The sequence below is a fragment of the Myotis brandtii genome, unplaced genomic scaffold (assembly GCF_000412655.1).
Source record: "Myotis brandtii unplaced genomic scaffold, ASM41265v1 scaffold49, whole genome shotgun sequence".
NCBI classification, from domain to species: domain Eukaryota; kingdom Metazoa; phylum Chordata; class Mammalia; order Chiroptera; family Vespertilionidae; genus Myotis; species Myotis brandtii.
In genome coordinates this window covers 6,905,575-6,928,850 of record NW_005368707.1, presented here as the reverse complement: position 1 = coordinate 6,928,850, position 23,276 = coordinate 6,905,575, and the positions used below count along the sequence as shown (strand labels likewise).

The following is a 23,276-nucleotide window of genomic DNA, read 5'->3' as shown; positions in this document are numbered from 1 at the left end:
TAGATACAGTATGATTTCATTTTAAATTACTAAAAATTTATACATATGGAAAAAATATAAACCACCTAGAAGCAGCTATAACAAGGAGCTAACATATACATACATATATATTTTAAAATAATGTTTATTGCTTTTTGCAGTTTGGAAAATCACAGAAACTATTTCTAATTTAAAAATGAGCTTGATATTACAAAATAGGCAGGAAGTGCGAGTCCTCTTGCCTAATTTCTGTTGGACATGGGACAAAATCTATGCTTTGTTCTTGGATCAACTATAGCTCCCTTGTGCCAAGTCCACAGACATCACGTACCCAGATGTGCTTTTCACAATAAGGAAACGATCATCGATCACCTACTCAGGGACTCTGTAGAGGCTGATCCCCAGAAAAGAGGCCACAAACGCCTGCCTTCCATGCCCCTTTGTGAAGCTGCATATTCATTCACTGAATTAAATATGGATTTTAAGAGGTCTGCAACCTTACTCTAATCATACATAATAAGGGAAATGATTTAAAGGATGTCAACACAATGATTAACAGTCTTTTAACTACCAAATAATAAGCCCCTGACAAAGTTCCACTATTCACATTAGAACCCAAACAGGAAGCATGGGTTTTTTGTTAAAGACCATCGTGACATGGCTCAATTTCTCCCTGTTCTGTGGCTTTTCTTTCTACCTGGGAATAAAAGAGGCCCTCATCTATTAAAGATAAAACCTGCACAACTCTTCTAGGACCATTACAGAAATGTACAACCACTAGGTTTATTCTTATCAGATAAGCAAGGTCCTGGTCTCAAAGGCAGCTCAAGAATGTCTTACACTGAGGCTGCATATGATGCTGAAGAAACCCCTCCATAGTAAAAACCATCCTGACACAGCCGTTCTCTCAGACTGATGCCTTTGCTGGCAAACTTCTTCGGAATTCGTCCTCCGGAGAAGGTGGACTGCAAGTCAGCTCGCTTGGCACTGAGCTTCTTATACTGGGCCTGGATGTGATACTGACAGTACTCGCAGTCCTTCTGCAAAAAGGAAGAGAGGCTGCCTCAGGATTAGGGTAACAGTCCAGAAAACAATGTACACCCACAGGGTCCCTTTCTCCCAGCTTTGTGAGACACCATTCTGTGTGCAGAGCCCTCCCTACTGACCTCCAAAGCCATTTGCAAAGTGTAGTCATGCAGTGAACAGGGGAAAGAAGTTCTCTTAAATTCTAACTAAAGCACTAATTAGGTTAAAAAAAGTGATATAGTTCACTCCCTTTGCACTCTTTCTACAATCAAAATAACACCAAATGAAAGAAGTCAGACACAAAAGATCACATAACATATTGTATGCTTCCTCATATATCACATATCCAGAGCAGGCAAATCTAGAGACAGGAAGCAGGTTAGAGGTCACCAGGAGATGGAGGTAAGGGGGATGAGAAATGTTTTTATGGGGTGATGAAAGGTTTTGAAACTAGAGAGCTAGTGGTTGCACAACAGTGAATATACTAAATAACACTGAAGTGTACATTTAAAATGGTTGATTGTATGTTATGTGATTTTTACCTCAATAAAAATTAATTTTAAAAAATAAGACAAAATCGGCTTCTAGTGAGATTTTTCTATTTTTTTCTGGTTGACTCTTGGACAAATGTTCCTTCAGTGAAAGGAACAAAAGAGAAACAGCATACTATTATTCTACTGGGTGAGCACTTAGATAAGGTAACAATGCTCACTAGTTCATCTGTGAAGCAGGAATGAGGAAAAAAACCGAGATGCAACCAAAATCTGTCATTTAATCCTTTCAAAAAGCTCTATGACAGTGGTTCTCAACCTTCCTAATGCTGCGACCCTTTAATACAGTTCCTCATGTTGTGGTGACCCTCAATTTCATTGTTATAAATTGAACATAATTTAAGCATAGTGATTAATCACAAAAACAATATGTAATTATATGTGTTTTCCGATGGTCTTAGGGTCGTTCGACCCCCAAAGGGGTCGCGACCCACAGGTTGAGAACCGCTGGACTAGATGGAGAGCAGGCTGACAGCTGTTGTGGGAAGGGTGGGGTAGGAATTTGGGAGGCTGGAGTTGGTGGTGAAGGGACTAAGCAAAAAAGAAAAGAAAAAAAACCTCATGGACATGACAATAGTGTGGTGATTACCAGAGGCAATGGGGGGCTTGGGAAAGGTAGAAGAGGGTATTGGTGGGATAAATGGTGATGGAAGGAAACTTGACTTGGGGTAGTGAACACACAGTGCAATATACAGATGATGTACTACAGAATTGTACATCTAAAACCTATATTAACCAAAGTCACCCCAATAAATTAAAAACAAACAGCCAACATAATTATAACCAGGTGTGAATTAATCAAAATTATGCCTTTCTTTTTTTTAAGATTGGGAAAAAATATATGTTTTGGTTTTGCCGCAGAATTTTAGTAATTAGTTTATGTGTGCCATGAGATGAAAAAGGTTGAAAATTGCTGCACTATATGAAATGTCCAGAACAGGCAAATTCAAAGAGATAGAGGTTAGATTAGAGCTTACCTGGAGCTGGATGAAGAGAATGGGGAGTGGCTGCTAATGGGTATGGGTGTTTTTTTGGGGGGAGGGGGGTAATTGAAAAATGTCCTAAAATTACATAGTGATGAAGGTTGCACAACTCTGAATATATTAAAAATTATGAAATTGTACACTTTAAAAAAGCGAATTGTATGGTAGGTGAATTATATCTCAATGAAGCTATTTTTTTTTTAAACTCTAAGAGAAGGTATAGTAAGCATAGACTAAACTAAGGTGTGCAGTGTATTACATCATAGAGTTTGATCTCTGGCCCTACAAAGAATGGATAAAAGAATGGTGTAAGTTTAGAATTGAGGGTGAACTAAAATTCTGTTTCTTATACCTCCTAGTCAGCTGGCAATAAAAGATCACTTTCCTAAGAGGTGAAATCCTTCCCCTACTCTCAGCTTTTCAAATTGGCAATTATTAACCACACATTCAATTTTCTCACTTTGATGCTTCCTGTTATGTAGGAAACTCAGTTCCAAAGTGGTTGTTACCACTAAAGTACCTATAATTTATTCCTATTAATTCCTCTCTTTAGCAGAAAACATCCTAACAAGGCTGAAACCAACCAAATTAACAGTCTGTGTACATGGTTCTCCATTCTTCTTCTTTGCTTTACAGGTTCCCAAGTCAAGAGCTTCACCCATAATTAAGATCTTTTGAGGATGATCAATAGATAAGCACACCTGTAGAAAAGAAGTGGAATGGGAGTTAAAAGCAGATGAAAATATGATCTTTTATCAGCTAGAATGGATAAAAGAATGGTTGGTGTGAGTTAAGAAGTCAGTCTCAAGGAATTTGAAGCCAGTGCCCTATAAAACAGTTTTAGAAATGGGAGGTGTAGAAGACATATTTAGTTCTCTACCAATATCCATTCTCTCCTGTGTCTTTGCTATCAAAATCTTGATTTTATTTTGGTTGGCAAAGGCTGAGTATAAGGTAATGGATCATATTCCCAGTTTTCCCAGCACTCCTTACATATAGCAATGGTCATGTGACTATATTCTTTCTGACCAATGAGAAAAGCTGGGATTGGTACAGAGGTATTGGGGAAGCTTTGGCTTTACTGATAAAAGCAGATAGAGGAGGTTGGCTCAGTTCCTGCCTTGAATGGAGAGATGATGGCAAGAGCTTCAAAGCCATCTTGTGACCAAGAGGAAAAGGCTGAGAGACTAGCAGACATTGGTCCTGATATCACTACAGTGCCTATGTCTAGGTTTTTAAAAATTATGTGAGAAAAACAAACCCCACTGTTTACTGTAAAAAGAAACTATAGTGAAGTTTTCCTGTTACTTGTAGCCAAACACATTGGAACCGATAGGTGAAGATTTGTTGCTATTCTCTGGTGAAAATAAGGAATGAAAAAACATTGTCTCTCAATATTCCTGATAATAATAATCTGTCTACAACAAAGTTTAAAGTGTAGCTTCTTGCAGGGTCAGTTGAAGAAATGATATGTCCCATTTGCACCATATTAAGATTTACAATTTACTAGAGCAGCGGTTCTTAACCTGTGGGTCGCGACCCCTTTGCGGGGGGGCAAGGGGGGTGTCGAACGACCCTTTCACAGTGGTTGCCTAAGACCATCGGAAAACACAATATATAATTACATATTGTTTTTGTGATTAATCACTATGCTTTAATTATGTTCAATTTGTAACAATGAAACTACATTCGGCACATCAGATATTTACATTACGATTCATAACAGTAGCAAAACTACAGTTATGAAGTAGCAACGAAAATAATTTTATGGTTGGGGGTCACCACAACATGAGGAACTGTATTAAAGGGTCGCGGCATTAGGAAGGTTGAGAACCACTGTACTAGAGAATCAGTGGGTAGTACCAAAACTCTAATGATGCTTAAGAAGGTAAAAATTCACTATGATTCTAAGTTGCAACTATGGTTGTACTAATCAATGGTGTGGGGCGCGGCCACAGTGTTTTGGCCAGGTTCAAGCCTTGGACTAATGAAAGGACAGGGTCTTCTCATTGCCAAGTGCAAGTCCCAGCTGGAGGGCAGGGCCCTCCCAGCACAATTATAGCCAACAGCTATAGTTGTAAGCTTGAACCTATGGTCCGAACACGTGGCCCCACGTGCCTTGTGATAGAGTTCGGGTGCATGTAGTTAAGTGAGGTTGAAACTCACGAGAATGCTGTAAACAACTTGATCACGCCCCTACTTTGCCTCGTGGCATCTGCTATAAAATAAAGACACGGCTTTTGGGGGCTGGCGCTGTCTCCTCATCAGGGGGCAGCGTCCCACCGAGACTTAGGTTTCATTCTCTTGTCTGTCTTTTCTCAATCCTTTCCCCCCCCCACTCAGGATCACCTTTGGCCATAATACAATGGAGCAAAGTCCTCTCAACCATCAAACTATAAGACCTTGCCATCTTGATATACCATGGAAATTTATGAAGGAGAGCTAAGGAGACCTGAGCTAAGAGTTCAAAAAACTCCAGGAACCTTGAAACTAATTCAAAAGATATAATGAAAGAAGTTGATACAAAACAATTTAGAGCAGGTGGAAAATTCAGAATACTGGTGGGCGAGGAATGAACAAGCAAGCAAAAAAACAGATTAACGGAGGTAATACTTTAAAAGCATGATTTATTATCTGAAAGGAGACCACTACAAATCTTTTTGACAGAATTTGACTAAGTTGCAAAGGCATTTCCCCCAATAATCACAGAAACAGATTCTTACCTCCTCTGAACCATCCTTGGGCTTCATGGGGTTAGCATTGAGTAGCCCTATGACGGTACCCTGTTCAGTCTTCCAGAGTTCTTTGTGAACTTCTCCAAACAAGAACAATGACACATACCGTGTCAGGTCACGAAGATCATTTAGTCGCCAGATGCTAAATGTTTTCCCCTGGAACAAATATTTATTCTTAATTTTAATTATTTTTGAATAATGGGGTACACTGCCTCCATTTACAGTTCAAGTGTTCTGTTGTTGAAAAATACATAACTATAATCCACCCTAAATATATAATCATCAGATTTTCTGTTAATTATAAATTAATCCTTTCTCTAGGCTTTAGTACTACCCTTTTCATTTTAGAGATGAAGGTAAAGTTAAGGCAAACCAGTAGCAAAGTTGTTACTAGAGCCTCTAATTCTCAGGTCTAAATAGTCAATGGGATAGCAGCACTGCCTGTCTAATCTCTCTCACTCAAATATTCAAACACACACACTCATGTGCATATCACAGATATAAATTTGATAACCTTATCACTGATTAATTAAATTAAAGCTATAATGAGACATCACCTCACACCTGCCAGAATTGCTACCATTAGTAAATCAACAAACAAGTACTGAAAAGGATGTGGAGAAAAGGGAACCCTTATGCACTGCTGGTGGGAATGCAGACTGATGCAGGCACTTGGAAAACAGTGTGGAGTATTCTAAAAATATTAAAAAAGGAACTGCCATTTGACCCAGTGATCTCACTTCTGGGAATATATCCTAAGAATCCCAAAATACCAATTAGAAAGATATATGCGCCCCTGTGTTCATAGCAGTGTTATTTACAATACCTAAGATCTGAAAATAGCCCAAGTGCTCATCAAAAGATGAGTAGATAAAAAAGTTATGACACCTTTACACAATGGAATACTATGCAGCTGTAAAAATAAGGGTCTCTTACCCTATGCAACAGCATGGATGGACCTGGAGAGTGTTATGCTAAGCGAAATAAGCCAGTCAGAGAAAGAAAAATACCACATGATCTCACTTATGTGGAATCTAATGAATAAAATAAACTGATAAACAAAATAGGTCCAGAGGTATGGATGCATGGAATGGAATGACAGGTATGAGGGGAGGGGGGGGGTCAGGGAGATGAAAAAAGATTAACCCAAAAAACATATATGCATATATGCAAAACCCAGGATACAGACAATAGTGCAGTGCAGGCAGGGTGGAGGGGAGCAAAAAGGGGGAAAATGGGGGACATATGTAATACTGTTAATAAAAAATAAATAAATAAAATGGCTCACACTGTTACAGCTCTGCGGAGTGACTTTCTTCAATATAACCCCAAATGTTACCCAGTCTACTTCTTCTAGCTTTTCACTTGCCATCTTTTCCTTGAGCTGAGACAGTCTGATCAGTTTTCGACCTGTCATTTTCTTGTTCATTTCTGTAGAGGACACTCGAGGCCGTCTGCGTCAAGAAATCAGCAATTAGTAGACCATCTATAACCCTAATGTGCAAACAGACTGAACAGCAGAACAACCGAACCACCGGTCGCTATGACGTGCGCTGACCACTAGGGGGTGCGCGCGGAACATGGTGGGTGTCGGTCGCGGTGGGATGGTGAACAGGTGAGCGGGGGCGCCAGTTGCTGTCATTGGGGCGAGCCTCTTGTGATTACTGAAAATTCTTTGCTCCCTTGTGCCGCGGTCCCGCCTGGCACTCACACCCACTGATGGCTCTGGAGCCGCCACTTGCACCCACTGCCAGTGCCGGCCCCACTTGCACCTGCTGCTAGCGCCAGCCCCAATCGCTCCATGCTGTCAGCGGGTGCGAGTGGGGCCGGCGCTGTCAGCACATGGGAGTGGTGGCAGCGGGAGCGGGGCTGCCAGCAGACAGGGAACCTGGGGCCATGGTGGGAGGGGCTGGGCGGGGACACAGGGGATGGGCCGAGACCCGCTCCTGTGCCCACCACAGCCTCACGGCCCACAGTTCCTCTCAAGGTGCACGAATTCGTGCACTGGGCCCCTAGTCTCTCTGTCTCTGTCTCTCCCTCTCTCTCTATATATACATACACACACACACATGCCTTTCGACCCATAGCTGTGACACTCACTGATCACCAGGGGGCAGACGCTTAACGCACAGGCACGGAAACATGGAACAGACTGATGAATCTCAGAGGGAAGCAGGGAGGAGGGAGGTGGGAAGAAATTAACCAAAGATCTTATATACATACTAGTGGCCCGGTGCACCGGTGGGGTCCCTCGGCCTAGCCTGTGGGGATCGGGCCGAAACCAGTAGTCCGATATCCCTGCACCGGGCCTCTAATAAAAGTGTTAACTCTAGCTCCAATTAATATATTCTTGTTTCTAATGACTGGCTAAAACTTGGTGAATTTGCAAATTGTCTCTCTAGTAAATATTAGTATCTGTTCCATGTTTGATTACATTATATATTCAAGGACAAGAGAAAATACACAAATAAATGTGCCTTTGACTCTTTCAGTAGTCTAGAATAGAAAGTCCTAGAGCAGTGATGGCGAACCTATGACACGCGTGTCAGAGGTGACACGCAAACTCATTTTTTTGGTTGATTTTTCTTTGTTAAATGGCATTTAAATATAGTATTTTTAGGCTCTGAGGTTCACATATTACAATTACAGGAACTCAAACAATTCTGCAATCCCTTCAATTTGTAGGCCACTGAGAAGCTCTGGCTGAGTAATTTCAACTTTGTCTACCTCCATTCAATTCCCACATGCATTACACACTTGCATCAGCAACATCTTTCATTATCCACCAGGAGTGTCACCTGGGAGCTTGCTGGGGCAGGCAGTATCATCTCAAGAAGGTCATGTTTACCTTGAAAAAGAAGCTAAAGCTACTTAAGGAGCTTTACTGTATTCCATCCCTCAGCCTCCATCTCAACCATAATTAAAACATTGACTTTTATTGATTTGGAGTACTACTGATTTTTCACAATACACGTCCACTGTATTACTCTATATACAGTACCATACTGCAGAATGGCAGCTTGTTTTTCCCCAGCTCAATAATATACAATTCAAGAGCTTGGTAGTTTTAGTTTAGATCGACAAGGTTTAAGTGTTCTAGGGGGGTGCACTTGGCCAATCAGGACTGAACTAAGAGCAATCTGTTCTCAGAGTAAAGATTACCGCTCCACCCTGGGCTTTAAGAGAAGTAATGATGGAGATGCAATGGAGTAGTGGCACAGAGCACAGAGGATTTTTTAAAAGTCTACACTTTCCACTGAACTGATCCTGGGATTTAATCCTATTTTAATTGAGTATCTTAGTTTTTCCACATAACAGATGCAAAGAATATAAATTTACCTTAAAGGTTATTAAAAAAAAAAGGAGCACAGCTATTTTTCTTAACATCAATTACAAGATACTATTATCCTGGTTAAACTGTATGTATCTTTATGTATTTCAAAATAGTCTCTATCACTGTTTCTTTCTGTCAGTTTCTGATTAATTATAATTTCACATCTATCTATTTACCTATCTATCCATCCAAGCAAAAGTCTTCCTTAAATACTTCGTATGCAAATGTACTGAATCACAACCAGTGCTCAATGCCAAGTTTTGTCAAGTTCCAGAGTTATTGGTGTTATGTGGATCTGCTGTACAAATATACTATTTCTAAAAGGCTCAGCCCTCAGACAGAAGGACGAGGCATCTGGCGGGGCATGTGATCAGTGAGGGGCTGTATGTTACTGACCTGAGCCTCAGGCCAGAGAAGGCTTCCACAGAGACCGGCTGAGCTATGTCCCCAGAACTCCTGGCGGCCTCCACACCCTTATCTCTAGTCATCCAACTAGGTTTGTTCCCAGGCGTCATTCGGAGTGGTTGGGAGGGTGCACATATCATCTTTGAAGGTGAGCTTTTGGGCTCTAGAAAATTAACATAAAAATTAAGTGAAAAGAAATCCACACTGATAACTACATTTTTAAGAGAATTGTTCTTTTTTTATCCACCATACAATAACCAAATATTGAGAAAACAAAGGAAGCCCACAAGATCATTTCTGTACTACCCTCAAATCTCTGTAATGATGAAAATGTTTGATACTGGTGCTGTCTAATACGGCAGCCACTGATTACTTATAACTGACTATTGTTTCTAAGGAAATGAATGTCTAACTTAGTTAAATTTAAATAGTGGCATGTGGCTAGTGACTGCTATATTAGATAGTGCCAATTTAAAACACTGTTCCTTGCCTGGCCAGTGGTTAAGAATCAACCTATGAACCAGGAGATCACGGTTTGATTCCTGGTCAGGACACATGCCCAGGTTGCGGACTTGATCCCCGGTAGAAATTGTGCAGGAGGCAGCCAAACAATTATTATCTTTCATCATTGATGTTTCTATCTCTCTCTCCCTCTCTGAAATTAAAAGAAAAAAAAATATATATATATTTAAAACAAACAAACAAACAAACAAACCCAAAACACCATTCTTCTGCAAAGACATTTATTGAGTATTCACCACATATGGAGCACTGTGGTAGATTTTATGAGGGAGCAAGAGCTCTCCTTCAGAATTCCATAATTAGTGGATATTTGTGCACAGATCAGATCCCACCTGAAGAAAATCCAAAGTTAGCTTCTTTTCTTGTTTGTTTCATTTCATTTCAACCCATTCAATTTCATTCGTGGGGTAAGGGGTGTTGGGGAGGATCAAGGTATTCTACTGACATGGTTATTTTTCCTATTTTAGAAGTATTTGATAGTGCTCCTGAAGGTCAGAAAGTTTGAGTATTTTCCTTAATAAAATATCACTTTCTCTTCAACCAGATTTTTGTTTACCCTCTGGATCACTGCTCCCAAACTAGGGGCCAGGGCAACCCTGAACTTTAGGATCTCTAGAAACCATGTCCATGTCCCACCCCTCAAAACTGAATTCTGGAAGTTACCTAATGAAATATCTTAGCAATGCCAAAGGTCCTAAAGGGATGGACACTACTCATAAATAGATATGTAAAGTATAAATTTGTTGTCAAATAAATATAAACACTCAGAGGCTGCAACTATTCTCTACTATTGTCCCATATATCAATGCTATTCAAAAGGGCCTTTTTAATCTCCCGTGGTCAAAAAAATACTGCTTACTCTCAGCTATGTTATCTACAGACCATTTTGTCTTCCAAAGAATAATCACTTTGGGCAAACTGAGGCAATACAACAAAATCAACAGAAAGAGCTTATAAATCTCTTTCATTTTATTGTGTGTGTATATATGTGTGTGCTGAAATAGGCTTTTATTTGAATACTATTCCAGACTACTGGCAAAGAAAATTTTTCTAAAGAATAGACCTTCTAATTTAATACAACCTAACTTCAAATAAAACCTGATTACTTTATAAGAGAATCTGTGCCTCATTCTGACAAGTCAAAAGATTGAATCTCTAGATTGCTAGCATGAGATCCAGTGGTTAGTTTTTACTATAGTTCAAGTCAACTACAAGACTTGGTGTTATGTAGTTTTTTTTAAAACAGAGTTTAAAAAAATTCAACCCATGAAGTGTTTAGGACATACCTACTCTCTACCTAAAAATTTTCTAAGCATTTTGAGATGTAGAGAAAGAGTACATAATAGAGCATATGGTTCCCATTCCCAAGAAACTTTTCTCAGGGGGCAGATGAAACACATACACACGATAGTGCCAAAATATATTTTCAACAGAATCAGAGTAGTGAGAAACCAGGAGGCCTTGAATACTACACCTGCAGGTGAAACTTTTGGTGTCCGAGCCACTCGCTTGGTTTTTGGTAGAGTAGGGACATCAAGCTCTGCAGAAAAGCATGTTGACTCCTGAATTCTCTGAACTTTCTTCTCTTTAAGAGGGGGGCGTGGAGACTTCTCTACTTGATTAAAAATAAAAGAAATTAGTAATGAGTTTAGAAAGGGGCTCAGGAGCAGTTTTACCAGGAATTGGATGCAGAAATATTATAATTTCTTAATATGAGAAATGCATACTATTACTAGAATTACAGTCTGATTACCAGATTTATGTGGACAGGCTGGACTTGCAGGCTGTTTAATTGTCGCCATTTTTAGCTGTTCTTGTAAGGACTTCATTTGCTCTTGCAACTTCCTTAACTCATCTAGGGGGAAAATATTGACTTAAGAAGCAAACCAGAAGAAATATTATACATGACAAAAGTGCTGGAATTATTTTTGGTGTCCACCCATCTTACCCCCAAACCTCGAGACCCACAATATAATCACATACTAAGAACTCAATTAACTTTTACACTTCGAAGGGGTCCCTTTAGAGAAATAAACTTATTTCCAGTAATCAAGCCTCTAATACCAAAGCCAGTTATGAATTTGTACTACTGACAGATCATAGATACCTATCTACAGTTAAGTTTTTAGGAATCAAAACATTAATTTCAGAGAATATCATAATACAACAAATGCTTGGTCTTGTATCAGAAGAAACTGCCAACCACAGAATTTTATTATAATTTAAAAATATAAGAGAAGATGCCAGGAATAAGAAAAGTACACTCCTCAAAGCTTCTGTTCAGAAATGGTCTCCTGCTCAAATAGAATGTGCAATAGTTTTTATAGTCTTGTCTGGCTCCATTTGCATATAACTTCCAAAGTAATTTTTTTTGTAATAAGCATGAAAAGTGTTAGAGTCACCCTGTGAAGGACCAACTATAGTTGGCTGTCCCTGATACATATATACGTTGCTGGCTGGCTATTGCTTTGTATGCTGAAATGCTGGCCTTAAATGTTTGATATACTAACTCAGACATTTTTTTTTTTTACAAATCATTTATCTCCACTCTTGACTCAACAGTTATCTTAATGAAAACTGACAGACTGGTGGTCTTCTTCTAGTCTAGAGAAAGCAAGTAGTTAGGGCACCTTGTAACTCTTGATTAGTTTTCCCTTGATTGGGAGCAGGAGCAGGGAGGGTTCTGTTTTTAGTTGATTGTAATGCAGGAACTTCTTCATCTGATAAGTCCTCCATATCTCCAAAGAGAGTAGCCAAATTTTCCTTTTGGTCTTGAGTCTTTTCCACTTCCCCATCATCAGCCTCCTCTGTGTAAGATTCACCATCACCGTCAGCATCGAAGAGCTCATCAAATGTATCAGGTTTACCATCATCCTGGATGGAAGGGTGGCTCTCTTCCGAATGACAATCCAAGGCTGACTCATTCTCTTCCAGTAGTGAAGTCAGCAGAGACAATTCATCTTCACCCACTAGGGGAAAAAGAAGAAAAAGGAGAGAAAATAAGCCTACCTGAGAAGAACTGCTAATGAAAGCATAGTTAATTAAAACATTCAACATTCATAACACAATTAAAATGACTATATATTTAATCAATTTTCCTGGTATAATCACTGGTCTTATCTCCACCTTCTCTCTTCCCAAGTGCTTCTCGGAGGGCTCTGGGCTAAGGAAGAAGGGGCCAATATCTGCTTAGTAATCACACTGGGCCAATCACTAGGCTAGATCTTTTTCCCTACACTATATCAGCTAATGAGACAACTTCCTGCATACCAACTTCAACCCACAAGGGAGTTAACTGAAAAACACACTAAACATATATTTAGGCCCTAGATGTATGTATTCCCCTAGTTTTTTAAAAAAATATTTTTTAAAATATATTTTTTATTGATTTCAGAGAGGAAGGGAGAGGGAGAGATAGAAACATCAATGATGAGAATCATCGATCGCCTGCCTCCTGCATGTCCCCCACCAGGGATCAAGCCCGCAACCTGGGCATGTGCACCCGACCGGGAATTGAGCTGTGATTTCCTGGTTCATAGGTTGATGCTCACCCACTGAACCACACTGGCAGGCTATTTCTCCAGTTTTTAATTGTTTGAGCAATTTTTAAAAAATATAGACAGGTACATACAATTACATAAAATGTACTCATATCCCGCTCAGCCAGTGTGGCTCAGTGTCGACCTATGAACCAGGAGGCCAGTTTGATTCCCAGTCAGGGCACATGATGGGTTTGCAGGCTCGACGCCCACTGATGTTTCTATCTTTTTCCCTCTCCCTTCCTCTCTGAAATCAATATATGTATATACACATCTATCTATCTATCTATCTATCTATCTATCTATCTTTAAAAATACTCATATTCCATCAGCCAGAATTAGCCACTACTAACATTTTGTCAGGTTTTCTTTTGGCCTTTACATTAAATTTTTAAAAGCTTAAAACAAAACAAAACAAAAAAACTCAAGCCAAATCTTATTCCAACTCCATATCACTACCTCCAGGCCCCACTACAACCACTATCATAATTTTGGTATATCATTCTAGTCAATTTTTCAAACTTTTAACAAATATATAGGTACTTGTAAAGTAATACACAGTATTTGGTTGTCTTACAAATATCTATATAAATTATTTCATACTATATGTATTACCCTGTATCCTGTTTTCCTTCAGGATACAGAAAGATTGCATGTAAGACTGATCCAAATCAAAACATATACTTAATTCTTTCAATTGCTGTTTAGTAGTCTATGATAAGAATGTGTCACATTTTATTAATTCACTTTCCAATAAAGAACATATGAGCTATTTCCAATATTTTCACACTACAAAGTATGCTATAATCATGCATACACCTTGTACATGTGTGAAAGTTCCTTGGAAATACATTATCAAATGTGAAAGTCCTGGATTGTTGGGAATGCACATTTTCCAAATTTACTTGATACTGCCAAATCGTTCTCCAAGTGGTTGTACTCTCACTAGCATTATACTCAAGTACCATTTCTCCCTACCCCCTCACTAAATCTGATAGGTCACCTAAGATATTCTGCCAATCTGCTGGATGATTATAAAAGGCAGGTAGCTTATTGTTTTGATTTGCATTTCTAGGATTATTAGTTGAGGTAAATTCTTGCTTATGTTAACTGGCCAGTGGATTTCTTCTTTTTTTGATTTGTCTGTTTTCTTTGCTCATTTTTTTCCCTATTCAGGCATTATTTCTTTATGAAATCAGAAGCATTTAAAGCAAAAACATTAAGGCTATTTCACTCCCTCACTGGAAAGACAGGAGCTGAAGTCCAGACAGGGCAGGGGACTGCTCAGGGGCCTGTGGTGAAATAGGTCAGCACAGGAGCCTAGGCTAGGATGGAGAGCTCTAGATCAGGAAATCAGTATCCTTTCTACTGCTCTACACTCCCATACCAGATGGGAAAGAGCCAACAGCCAAATTTAAGGCCTAGAATCTAATGAAAGGGTCTGAAGCTTAAAGTCAGAGGTTGTAAAACAATTAGTTTTGAATGCTTAGTCCGCAGACTCTAGGAGTACAGGGTGCAGCAAGAGAGAAGAGGCAATCAGGTTCCCTGTGCTCCAGGTGAGATGGTCACATCCTGGCAAGGGAGCCTCTCTCTTGCTCCCAGCTGCTGTAGAGAGCGCCCCCCAAGAAGAGGCCTTGATCAACACCACTGGGAGTCACGAGTGAAAAATGTTACCTTGTGGCTCCATACTCTTGGCCTTGAACTCACCTTCTTTCATGAGAGCAGTCAGACTAATCCATGATGCCACTATCCCAGGTTACCTCAGTCACCACCAAAAATCATGTTTTCCTGATGTTATGTTGACCTATCTTCCTGCCTTCTTACTCACAAACCTCTGGGATCTGCTATCTGGGACTCAGAACCTACTACCAGCAAGTTTCTCTATACCCTCAGTGGCTGTTAGAAATCAAGCTGCCCCTTGAGTGGAATTTGTTTAACTGCACACACCTCATATTCCAAATGCTAGAACAGTCTCCAGCACACACCAGGCATCCTATATAATAAAAGCCCAATATGCAAATTGTCCCCTTGACCGAGAGTTCAGCTGGGAGTTCAACCGCTCGCTATGACATGCGCTGACCACCAGAGGGTGGCACGGAACATGGTGGGCGTTGGCGATGCGGTGTTGGCAGTGGGCGGCAGTGGAGGCACTGCTGGCCCCGATGGGCCCTGACGAGAGCAGGACCACGGCTGGATGGTGGAGCAGGTGAGTGGGCAGCGCTAGGCGAAGGCGGTACAAGAGGGGGCCCAATTGCCCACAGATGGCGACCAGTGGCTGGCAGGCCCTGATTGCCTGATCGGGGCTGGGCCCAGAGCTGGGATGGGGAACTGGGGGTGGGTGGCAGCAACCAACCTCCTGTGGTGCCCAGGGGGGCCTGTGACCTCTCACTAGCTACCTGGGGGCAGGGGTGACAGGACAGAGGTGCAGTGAGAATGCAGGGTGTCCACTGAGCTCACTCTCATTCCCCCTGCTACCCTCCCCTGGGACGCCAGGGCTCGAGTGCCAGGGAAGCCCCTGTGCCCAGGTACCAGTGAGGACCCCGCCCTGCACCCGCATGGCCTCTTCCAGGTGAGCAGGGCCACAGCCGCCGGGTCCGCAGGGGCCGGTCGGGCTCCCCGTGGGTTTGTGCAGGAGCCGGTCTGCGAGGCCAGCTGGGAGAGAGTGCGCTGCCCACCAGGCTTCCGTGCGGCACTGCAAGGCGGCCTAGAGGCTCATGCTATGCCTCGGCGTCTGGCCGCACTCACCACATCTCTGCGTGGGGACTTGAGCGCTGTGACTCAGGTGGAAGAGAGTGCACGCAGGGGCCTGGGGGCCCAGGTGCTTCCCAGGGCCCAGAGGTCAGCTGGGACCTGCCCTTCCACACTAGATGCTCGCGCTTCTATCACCTGCCAAGCCTAGGGACCGCACCCGTGCATGAATGTTGTGCACTGGGCCTCTAGTGTAATAAATATTTGGTAATCAACTCAAGGGCCCTGGTGACTTCTTTTCCCTTGCCCTGATGTCTTCTTGCTTATCACTGTCACTCTGGAACTATTAACCTTTCTTCAAAACCACACAACATGACATCAGATTTTTTTTCATCAAGAAGCCCTCCTGGTTGCTGTCATTTACTAACTTCCCTTGGGATTCCTCCCACTTCCCCTCCGTCTTTTTTGTTTTATTTTGTTAATCCTCACCCAACAGTATTTTTTTTTTTTAGAGAAAGTGGAAAGGAGAGATGGATGGAGAGAGGAAGGGAGAGGAAAGAGAGAGAAACATCCATCTGAGAGAGACCCATAGATTGGTTGCCTCCTGCTGGGGTCAAACTTGCAACCAACATATGTGGTCTTGACCGGGAATCTAACCTGGGGTGTGCCCGGCCAACGCTCTAACCACTGAACACCAGGAGCCAGAGCCCCTCCATCTTTATTAAGAAGTACAATCCATTGACCTGCCTACAATATTTTTAATATCCCTCATACCCCATTCCTTCAGTCCCCACTTTGGATCCATGTTCCATCATTATAATCACTGCCTTCTAACAACTCTTCATTCCATTGCTTCTCTTGCATACCCTCAGGTTCCTTGACAAAAATCTTTTTTTTATAGTGGCATGTGTTGTTATTAAAAAAAATACAAAAGTGCCTTGGCTGGTGTGGCTCAGTTGGTTGGAGCATTATCCTATGCACCAAAAGGTCTCCAGTTCAATTCCAATCAGGGCACATGCCCAGGCTGCAGGTTTCATCCCTGGTCAGGGTGTGTGTGAGAGACAACCAATCAATGTTTCTCTCTCATATTGATATTTCTCTTTTTCTCCCCCTCTCCCTCTAAAATTAATAAAAAAAAAAATCCTCGGGTGAGGATTAAAAAAAAAATATATATATATATGTACACGTACACCCACCCACACACACACAGTGGTACAAAAATTATATCTCGAGTCTAATTCAGTTCTAAAGGTCTGTGATAACCTAATAGTACACTCCTGATTACAATCAAGTTATACAGGTTAAATGGTGTCTTTTCCTACTCTAAGAGTACATTATTTTTTTTATAATCACCTTATAGTCAATTTTATTATTCACTAGAGGCCCAGCGCGCGAAATCACACGAGACCCAGACCTGCCCCACTGGCATGACCCCACACCCACTACACTGGCGGGACCCCAGAACTGCCACACCGCGAGACCCGCGCCGCGAGACCCATCAATGCACCTCCTGGTGACCGGTCATTTGGTCGTTACGGCCATTGGCCTTTTATAATAGACTAGAAGCCCGGTACACAAAATTCGTGCACTGAGGGGCGGGGGGTGGGGGGGTCCCTCAGCCCAGTCTGCCCCCTTTAGGTCCGGGAGCCCCCAGGAGATGTCCTCTGCAGGAGGCAACCGGGCTGATCAGGGGAAGGCGCCACCCGCATCACCCCGCTGGGGCTGCCACTGCTGGCCGCCATGGTGTTTTCATCAACACGGACTCCAGTCCCTTCGCCACGAAAAAATGACAACTTTCTTTATGCATTTTCAAGATGTCTCTTTCATAGAATATGACATTTCTTTCTTTTTTTTAATCCTCACCTGAGGATATTTTTCCACTGATTTTTAGAGAGCATGGAAGAGAGAGGGAAAGACAGAGAGAAACATCAATGTGAGAGGCATACTTCGATTGGTTGCCTCCTGCATGAACTCTGACCTGGGCCCCGGCCAGGGAGAAGCCTGCAACCTAGGTACATGCCCTTGATCATGATCAAACCCAGACAATGCGGTCCGCAGGCCAAGGCTCTATCCACTGAGCCAAACCAGCTAGGGCAGGATATGACATTTCTTAGCCCCTCCAGCAGTGGACCTTTGTTTTTTCCTCCAGGAGTGAGGTGGAAAAACCCTAGATCACCTTCTTGGATTCTTATTACCCAAGTTGCCAAGAACACTGCGAGTGGCATACCGGGAGCTTAGCCAATGAGTGGTCAGAAAAGGTGTTTCCTCTGCAGCTCTTGTGCAGAGGAGGGACTGCTGGGGCACCGCGGCTGCTGGGGCGGGCCCCCCCTGTGTGTGTCTCTGCTCCGGGGCAGGCCCCCCTGTCTCCAGGCCTGTGCCATCTGTGGCTTGCCTCATTGCGCACGCAGTCCCCTCCTGAGCCGGTCATGACTGTTACAGCGTCCCAGCTAATTTGCATATAACTATCTACACTAATAAAAGAGAAACATGGTAATTGGCGTACGAGCTACCCTTCCCATTGGCTAATCAGCATATCCTTATGCAAATTAACTGTCAGCCAAGATGGCGGCCGGCAGCCAGGCAGCTGGAAGCGAACATGAGGTTTGCTTGCTGCAGTGACTGCGGACTCCAACCCCCGCCTGACTTGACGGCCTCTGAGCTACAACTCTAAGAAACTATGTACTATGTTGCAAATGTAGTAGCTAAACAAAACCCCAGAAATCAGCTTTCAGCCAGCCGGGATCTCAGAGCTAGAGTTATACATTGTTTCGATTATAGCAGCGGAAGCCTCAGAGCTAGAGCCAGAGCTAAAGCTGGCCCAGAATAAAAAAAAGAAAACAAGGAGCGGTTGGGAGCTTCAGTCAATTGCCAGCCTGAAAGCAGCCCTCAGCCCCTCACCCAGACTGGCCAGGCACCCCAGTGGGGACCCCCACCCTGAAGAGTGTGTGACCAGCTGCAAACAGCCATCATCCCCTCATCCAGGCTGGCCAGGCACCCCAGTGGGGACCCCCACCCTGAAGGGTGTGTGACCAGCTGCAAACAGCCATCATCCCCTCATCCAGGCTGGCCAGGCACCCCAGTGGGGACCCCCACCCTGAAGGGTGTGTGACCAGCTGCAAACAGCCATCATCCCCTCATCCAGGCTGGCCAGGCACCCCAGTGGGGACCCCCACCCTGAAGGGTGTGTGACCAGCTGCAAACAGCCATCATCCCCTCATCCAGGCTGGCCAGGCACCCCAGTGGGGACCCCCACCCTGAAGGGTGTGTGACCAGCTGCAAACAGCCATCATCCCCTCATCCAGGCTGGCCAGGCACCCCAGTGGGGACCCCCACCCTGAAGGGTGTGTGACCAGCTGCAAACAGCCATCATCCCCTCATCCAGGCTGGCCAGGCACCCCAGTGGGGACCCCCACCCTGAAGGGTGTGTGACCAGCTGCAAACAGCCATCATCCCCTCATCCAGGCTGGCCAGGCACCCCAGTGGGGACCCCCACCCTGAAGGGTGTGTGACCAGCTGCAAACAGCCATCATCCCCTCATCCAGGCTGGCCAGGCACCCCAGTGGGGACCCCCACCCTGAAGGGGGTGTGACCAGCTGCAAACAGCCATCATCCCCTCATCCAGGCTGGCCAGGCACCCCAGTGGGGACCCCCACCCTGAAGGGGGTGTGACCAGCTGCAAACAGCCATCATCCCCTCATCCAGGCTGGCCAGGCACCCCAGTGGGGACCCCCACCCTGAAGGGGGTGTGACCAGCTGCAAACAGCCATCATCCCTGGGGGTGGCGGGAGCCTCTCCCACCTCTACAGCAATGCTAAGGATGTCTGACGACTTAGGCCCACTCCCCACAGGCCTAAGCCGTCAATCAGACATCCCCTGAGGGTTCCCGGACTGCTAAAGGGCACAGGCTGGGCTGGGGGCCCCCCCCCCCCAGTGCACAATTTTTTGTGCCCCGGGCCTCTAGTATATATATATTTCATTGTGAATATTTTCTAAACTTCTATCTTTATACAATTTCTAAAATTTTATGAATGTTGACCTTGATTAAACCCAACAGACTGCTACTTCCATGCCTGCACCCCAACCAGTGAACTTTCCTAGAAAAAGATCACCATACTGATTGGTTAAACTTTAAATATATACTGCCAAGAACAAATAAGCATTCAGTAGTGCTTAAAAATCCCCACATTTCCCTAATAATTGCTTTCCTATTTTCTAACCACTTCAGCCACTTCTCAAACCTCTGATGTCTATCCTCCATCTTTACTCTTAGCTGATCTTGTCTCACACTTAAAAAAACAAACAAAGGAAGCAATCAGATTCCATCATCTTTCACTACTAAACCTGAATATATATTCTCTGCTTTTCCTTCTATGAAAATGGATGAAGTGTCTAGTCCTATTTATGGCCAGTTCTTCCATTTATTAACCTGAACCCATTACTCCCAGCTTCCCCAAAACTCTCTCTCTCTCCCACATCACCAATTTTTCCATTTTCTGGAGCATTTCTCTCAGCATACAAACTCATTCCAGTGTCTCCCATCCTATCAACTACCAGATATTTTTCTACTTACTTGTTTGTTATCTTGTTATCTCTACTAGAATGTAAGCAGGAATGTTGTTCAGGAAACTCTAGCACCAGGAAATATTTTGATTTAATTTATACTGGATCAAATTGTGAGGCCATGCCAACCAAATGGGATTTTATTAGCTACAATGACTTCTTAGAGAACACATACCCATTCACCACTTATTTTCCCGACCTTCTCATAGCAAAAAAATTACACTCTGTATTACATAAAGGTAATTTGTGATGATTTTAGGAAACAAGAAACTATCATTATACTAATGTGCAATCAATTTCACATAATATCACAGTGTAATGAATTTCAACAACACTGAATTGTACTTTTTTTAAAAAAAAGGACAATGTATAATAAACTTGGATTAAAAAAATACAGTTTCAGACAATGAGCTCAATTATACAACTAGAAAAAGAATGCATTTTATGTTACTAGAGGCCTGGTGCATGAATTTGTACACGGGTGGGGTCTGGCCCGCCTGCCCCAATCGGGGTGATTGGGCTGGGCTGGCCGGGGGGAGGGGCCTCGGGTGGTTGGCTGGCTGGCCCTGTCCCTTGGTCGAACTCCCGGTTGAGGGGACAATTTGCATATTAGCCTTTTATTATACAGGATCCTCTCTTCACAGCCAGCACAATCAGTTTTGTGCTGCTCCCTGGCTAAGCTCTGCTAATTAGAACAACATTTCTTAAGTAAATATTTGCACATATTCCTGCAAAATGAACAAAACTAGAAAGGACTATAATAATTTAAGACAGAGCTAGACTAAAACCACTTCAACAGATTTCTTTTACTTATAGATTTTTAGAGACAGAGTGGGGAAGAGAAGGAGGGAAGGAGGGAGATTGGGAGAGGGAGAGGGGGGACCGAGGGAGGGAGAGAAAGGGAGAGAAGAAAAACACATTAATTTGTTGTTCTACTTATTTATGCATTCATTGATTGATTTTTGTATGTGCCTCTGCCCGGGGGGTGGAGGGGGGTGGATCAAACCTGTAACCTTAATGTATGAGATTGACATTCTAACCAACTGAGCAACCCAGCCTGGGCTCAACAGACTTCAATATTAAATGTGAACTCTGAGACTGCCTGGGTTCAAATCCCTGCTCTGACATTGGTCTTTCTGTTTCCAAAATACAGTTGCTATGAGAATTGTTAGTTAATATAATTAAGGATCTTAGAGCAGCACTTGGCACACTGTAAGTACATGCCAGCTATCATCACTATTATGAAAGACAACCAGTAATGCCAGAATAAATCCCACCTGATTAGACCGGCTGGTTTTGCTCAGTGGATAGAGCATCCACCTGCAGACTGAAGGGTCCCAGGTTCGATTCTGGTCAAGGGCACATGCTCCGGTTGTGGCCTAAATCCCTAGTAGGGGGCGTGCAGGAGGCAGCAGATCAATGATTCTCTCTCATCATTGATGTTTCTCTCTCTCTTTCCCTCTCCCTTCCTCTCTGAAATCAATAAAAATATATTAAAATAAATAAATAAATCCCACCTGATTAAAACAAGTAACATTCAGTGACTGAAGTGACCCACTCAGGCAACACTTGAGGGTGGGGCAGCTATTTTCACTATTTTGCAAGTAGAATAAACAACAATCCACAAAGGATGATTTCTAAAAACAAAAGAAAATTGAGAGAACTGCCAGGACTTACCATCCATGTTGTCTAGGGAACAGTGGCGACAGTGAACTTCCAAGGAGGACCAGGTGCCCCGGAGATGGCAGTAATGCAGAACCTTGGCTCTGTGAAATCATCATTAGAGAAGTCACCCTTGGTTCTCTCTTGCACACACTGCACATCCAAAAAGTCCAGAATCCTACAATTCCTAGGGACTGTAATCCTAGAATCCATCCGGAATCTGACCATTTCTCACCCCTACCGCCAACACCGTCTTCCTCCTAGTATGGAAGCAGTCCCCTTTTTCTTTTTTTGCAAACTATGGTTGTAGAAACTCAGGTGAGGTACAGAGGAGTATGATACTAGATTACATGGATGAAACAAACTGTAAACAGTATTACTGTGCTGTCTATTGGGGAATCTGCTGGATCGTGAGCTCCTCGAGAGTTTAGACAGCGGAAACTATCTCGTTCATTTCTATAGCCAACCACCCTTTCCACCCAAACCCATGCCTTTTCCGCACCCTCATATCTAGGGCCATCTGACAAGTGCTATGGTTCTTATCCCCACAATATTGCTCAAAACTTCCACTCCTCCCCCATTTTACTGCCAAAAGCCTAGTCCAAGCCACTATCAATCTTTTGCCCCGACTACTGCATTGGTCTCTTTGGCCTTCTGTAATCTAGTTTTGGTACAACAGCCACAGTAACCTTTTCTTTCCTTAGAAATCTTTTAGAAACAGAAATCCAATAGTGGTATTCCTTTAATAAAAAATTCTTTAATGACCTTCCATGGCCCTTAGCAAAAATGTTACAAAGCCAACGAGGCAATGGGCACTCTCTACTTCTACTTCCTCATCTTTTCTGCGGGTCCACTCCGCTCCGCTCTACCCACCCGCAAACATGTTCCCGCAAGACTAGCCGGCATTCGCCTCCGTGAACACAAGCGCGCTCCCAGGCCTCGGGCCCTTCGGGAAGCTCTCCCCCGCCGCGGAAACACCCATCTTTCTAAGCCTTTCCGCCTCCCTCTCAACTCACCCTTCCTATGGCTGTACTGCACTACCGTGTACTTGCTTTATCCTCTTTGGACTGCCGGCGCCACGGGGCGTAATGAGTGTTTGGAGCCCCGTACACGGCACATACTCAACATTTATTATTGTGACTTTTAAAAATGAACAAATAAGAGAAGTCCAAACGGCATGCACCTGGCAAGCGTTTTAAAGGTTACTTTAAAGAAAGAAAACACTGCTCCCTTAACTAAAGTAAGCGGCATCTCAGACGTGCCCGGCCACTGCTCACCCCCGAACCTCCCGG

The 23,276-nt window shown here is 43.2% G+C and overlaps 1 protein-coding gene across 2 annotated transcripts in view; it reads right to left on the bottom strand.

Moving 5' to 3' along the window:
- MCM10 (minichromosome maintenance 10 replication initiation factor) overlaps window positions 1-23,276 on the bottom strand; it is a 39,009-nt gene that overhangs the window by 15,496 nt on the left and 237 nt on the right. Inside the window, exons 1-10 of one of the 2 annotated variants that reach the window (XM_005876581.2) lie at window positions 23,001-23,191; window positions 22,000-22,088; window positions 12,166-12,504; window positions 11,289-11,390; window positions 11,010-11,150; window positions 9,005-9,176; window positions 6,563-6,728; window positions 5,263-5,430; window positions 3,124-3,240; window positions 820-1,019 (exon numbers count right to left, since the gene is read on the bottom strand). In XM_005876581.2, the coding sequence (XP_005876643.1) occupies window positions 820-1,019; window positions 3,124-3,240; window positions 5,263-5,430; window positions 6,563-6,728; window positions 9,005-9,176; window positions 11,010-11,150; window positions 11,289-11,390; window positions 12,166-12,504; window positions 22,000-22,006 (1,412 nt within the window). In that variant the 5' untranslated portion in view covers window positions 22,007-22,088; window positions 23,001-23,191. Of the gene's footprint in view, window positions 1-819; window positions 1,020-3,123; window positions 3,241-5,262; window positions 5,431-6,562; window positions 6,729-9,004; window positions 9,177-11,009; window positions 11,151-11,288; window positions 11,391-12,165; window positions 12,505-21,999; window positions 22,089-23,000; window positions 23,192-23,276 lie in introns of those variants that run through there. The other variant, XM_005876580.2, reaches the window with a different exon arrangement.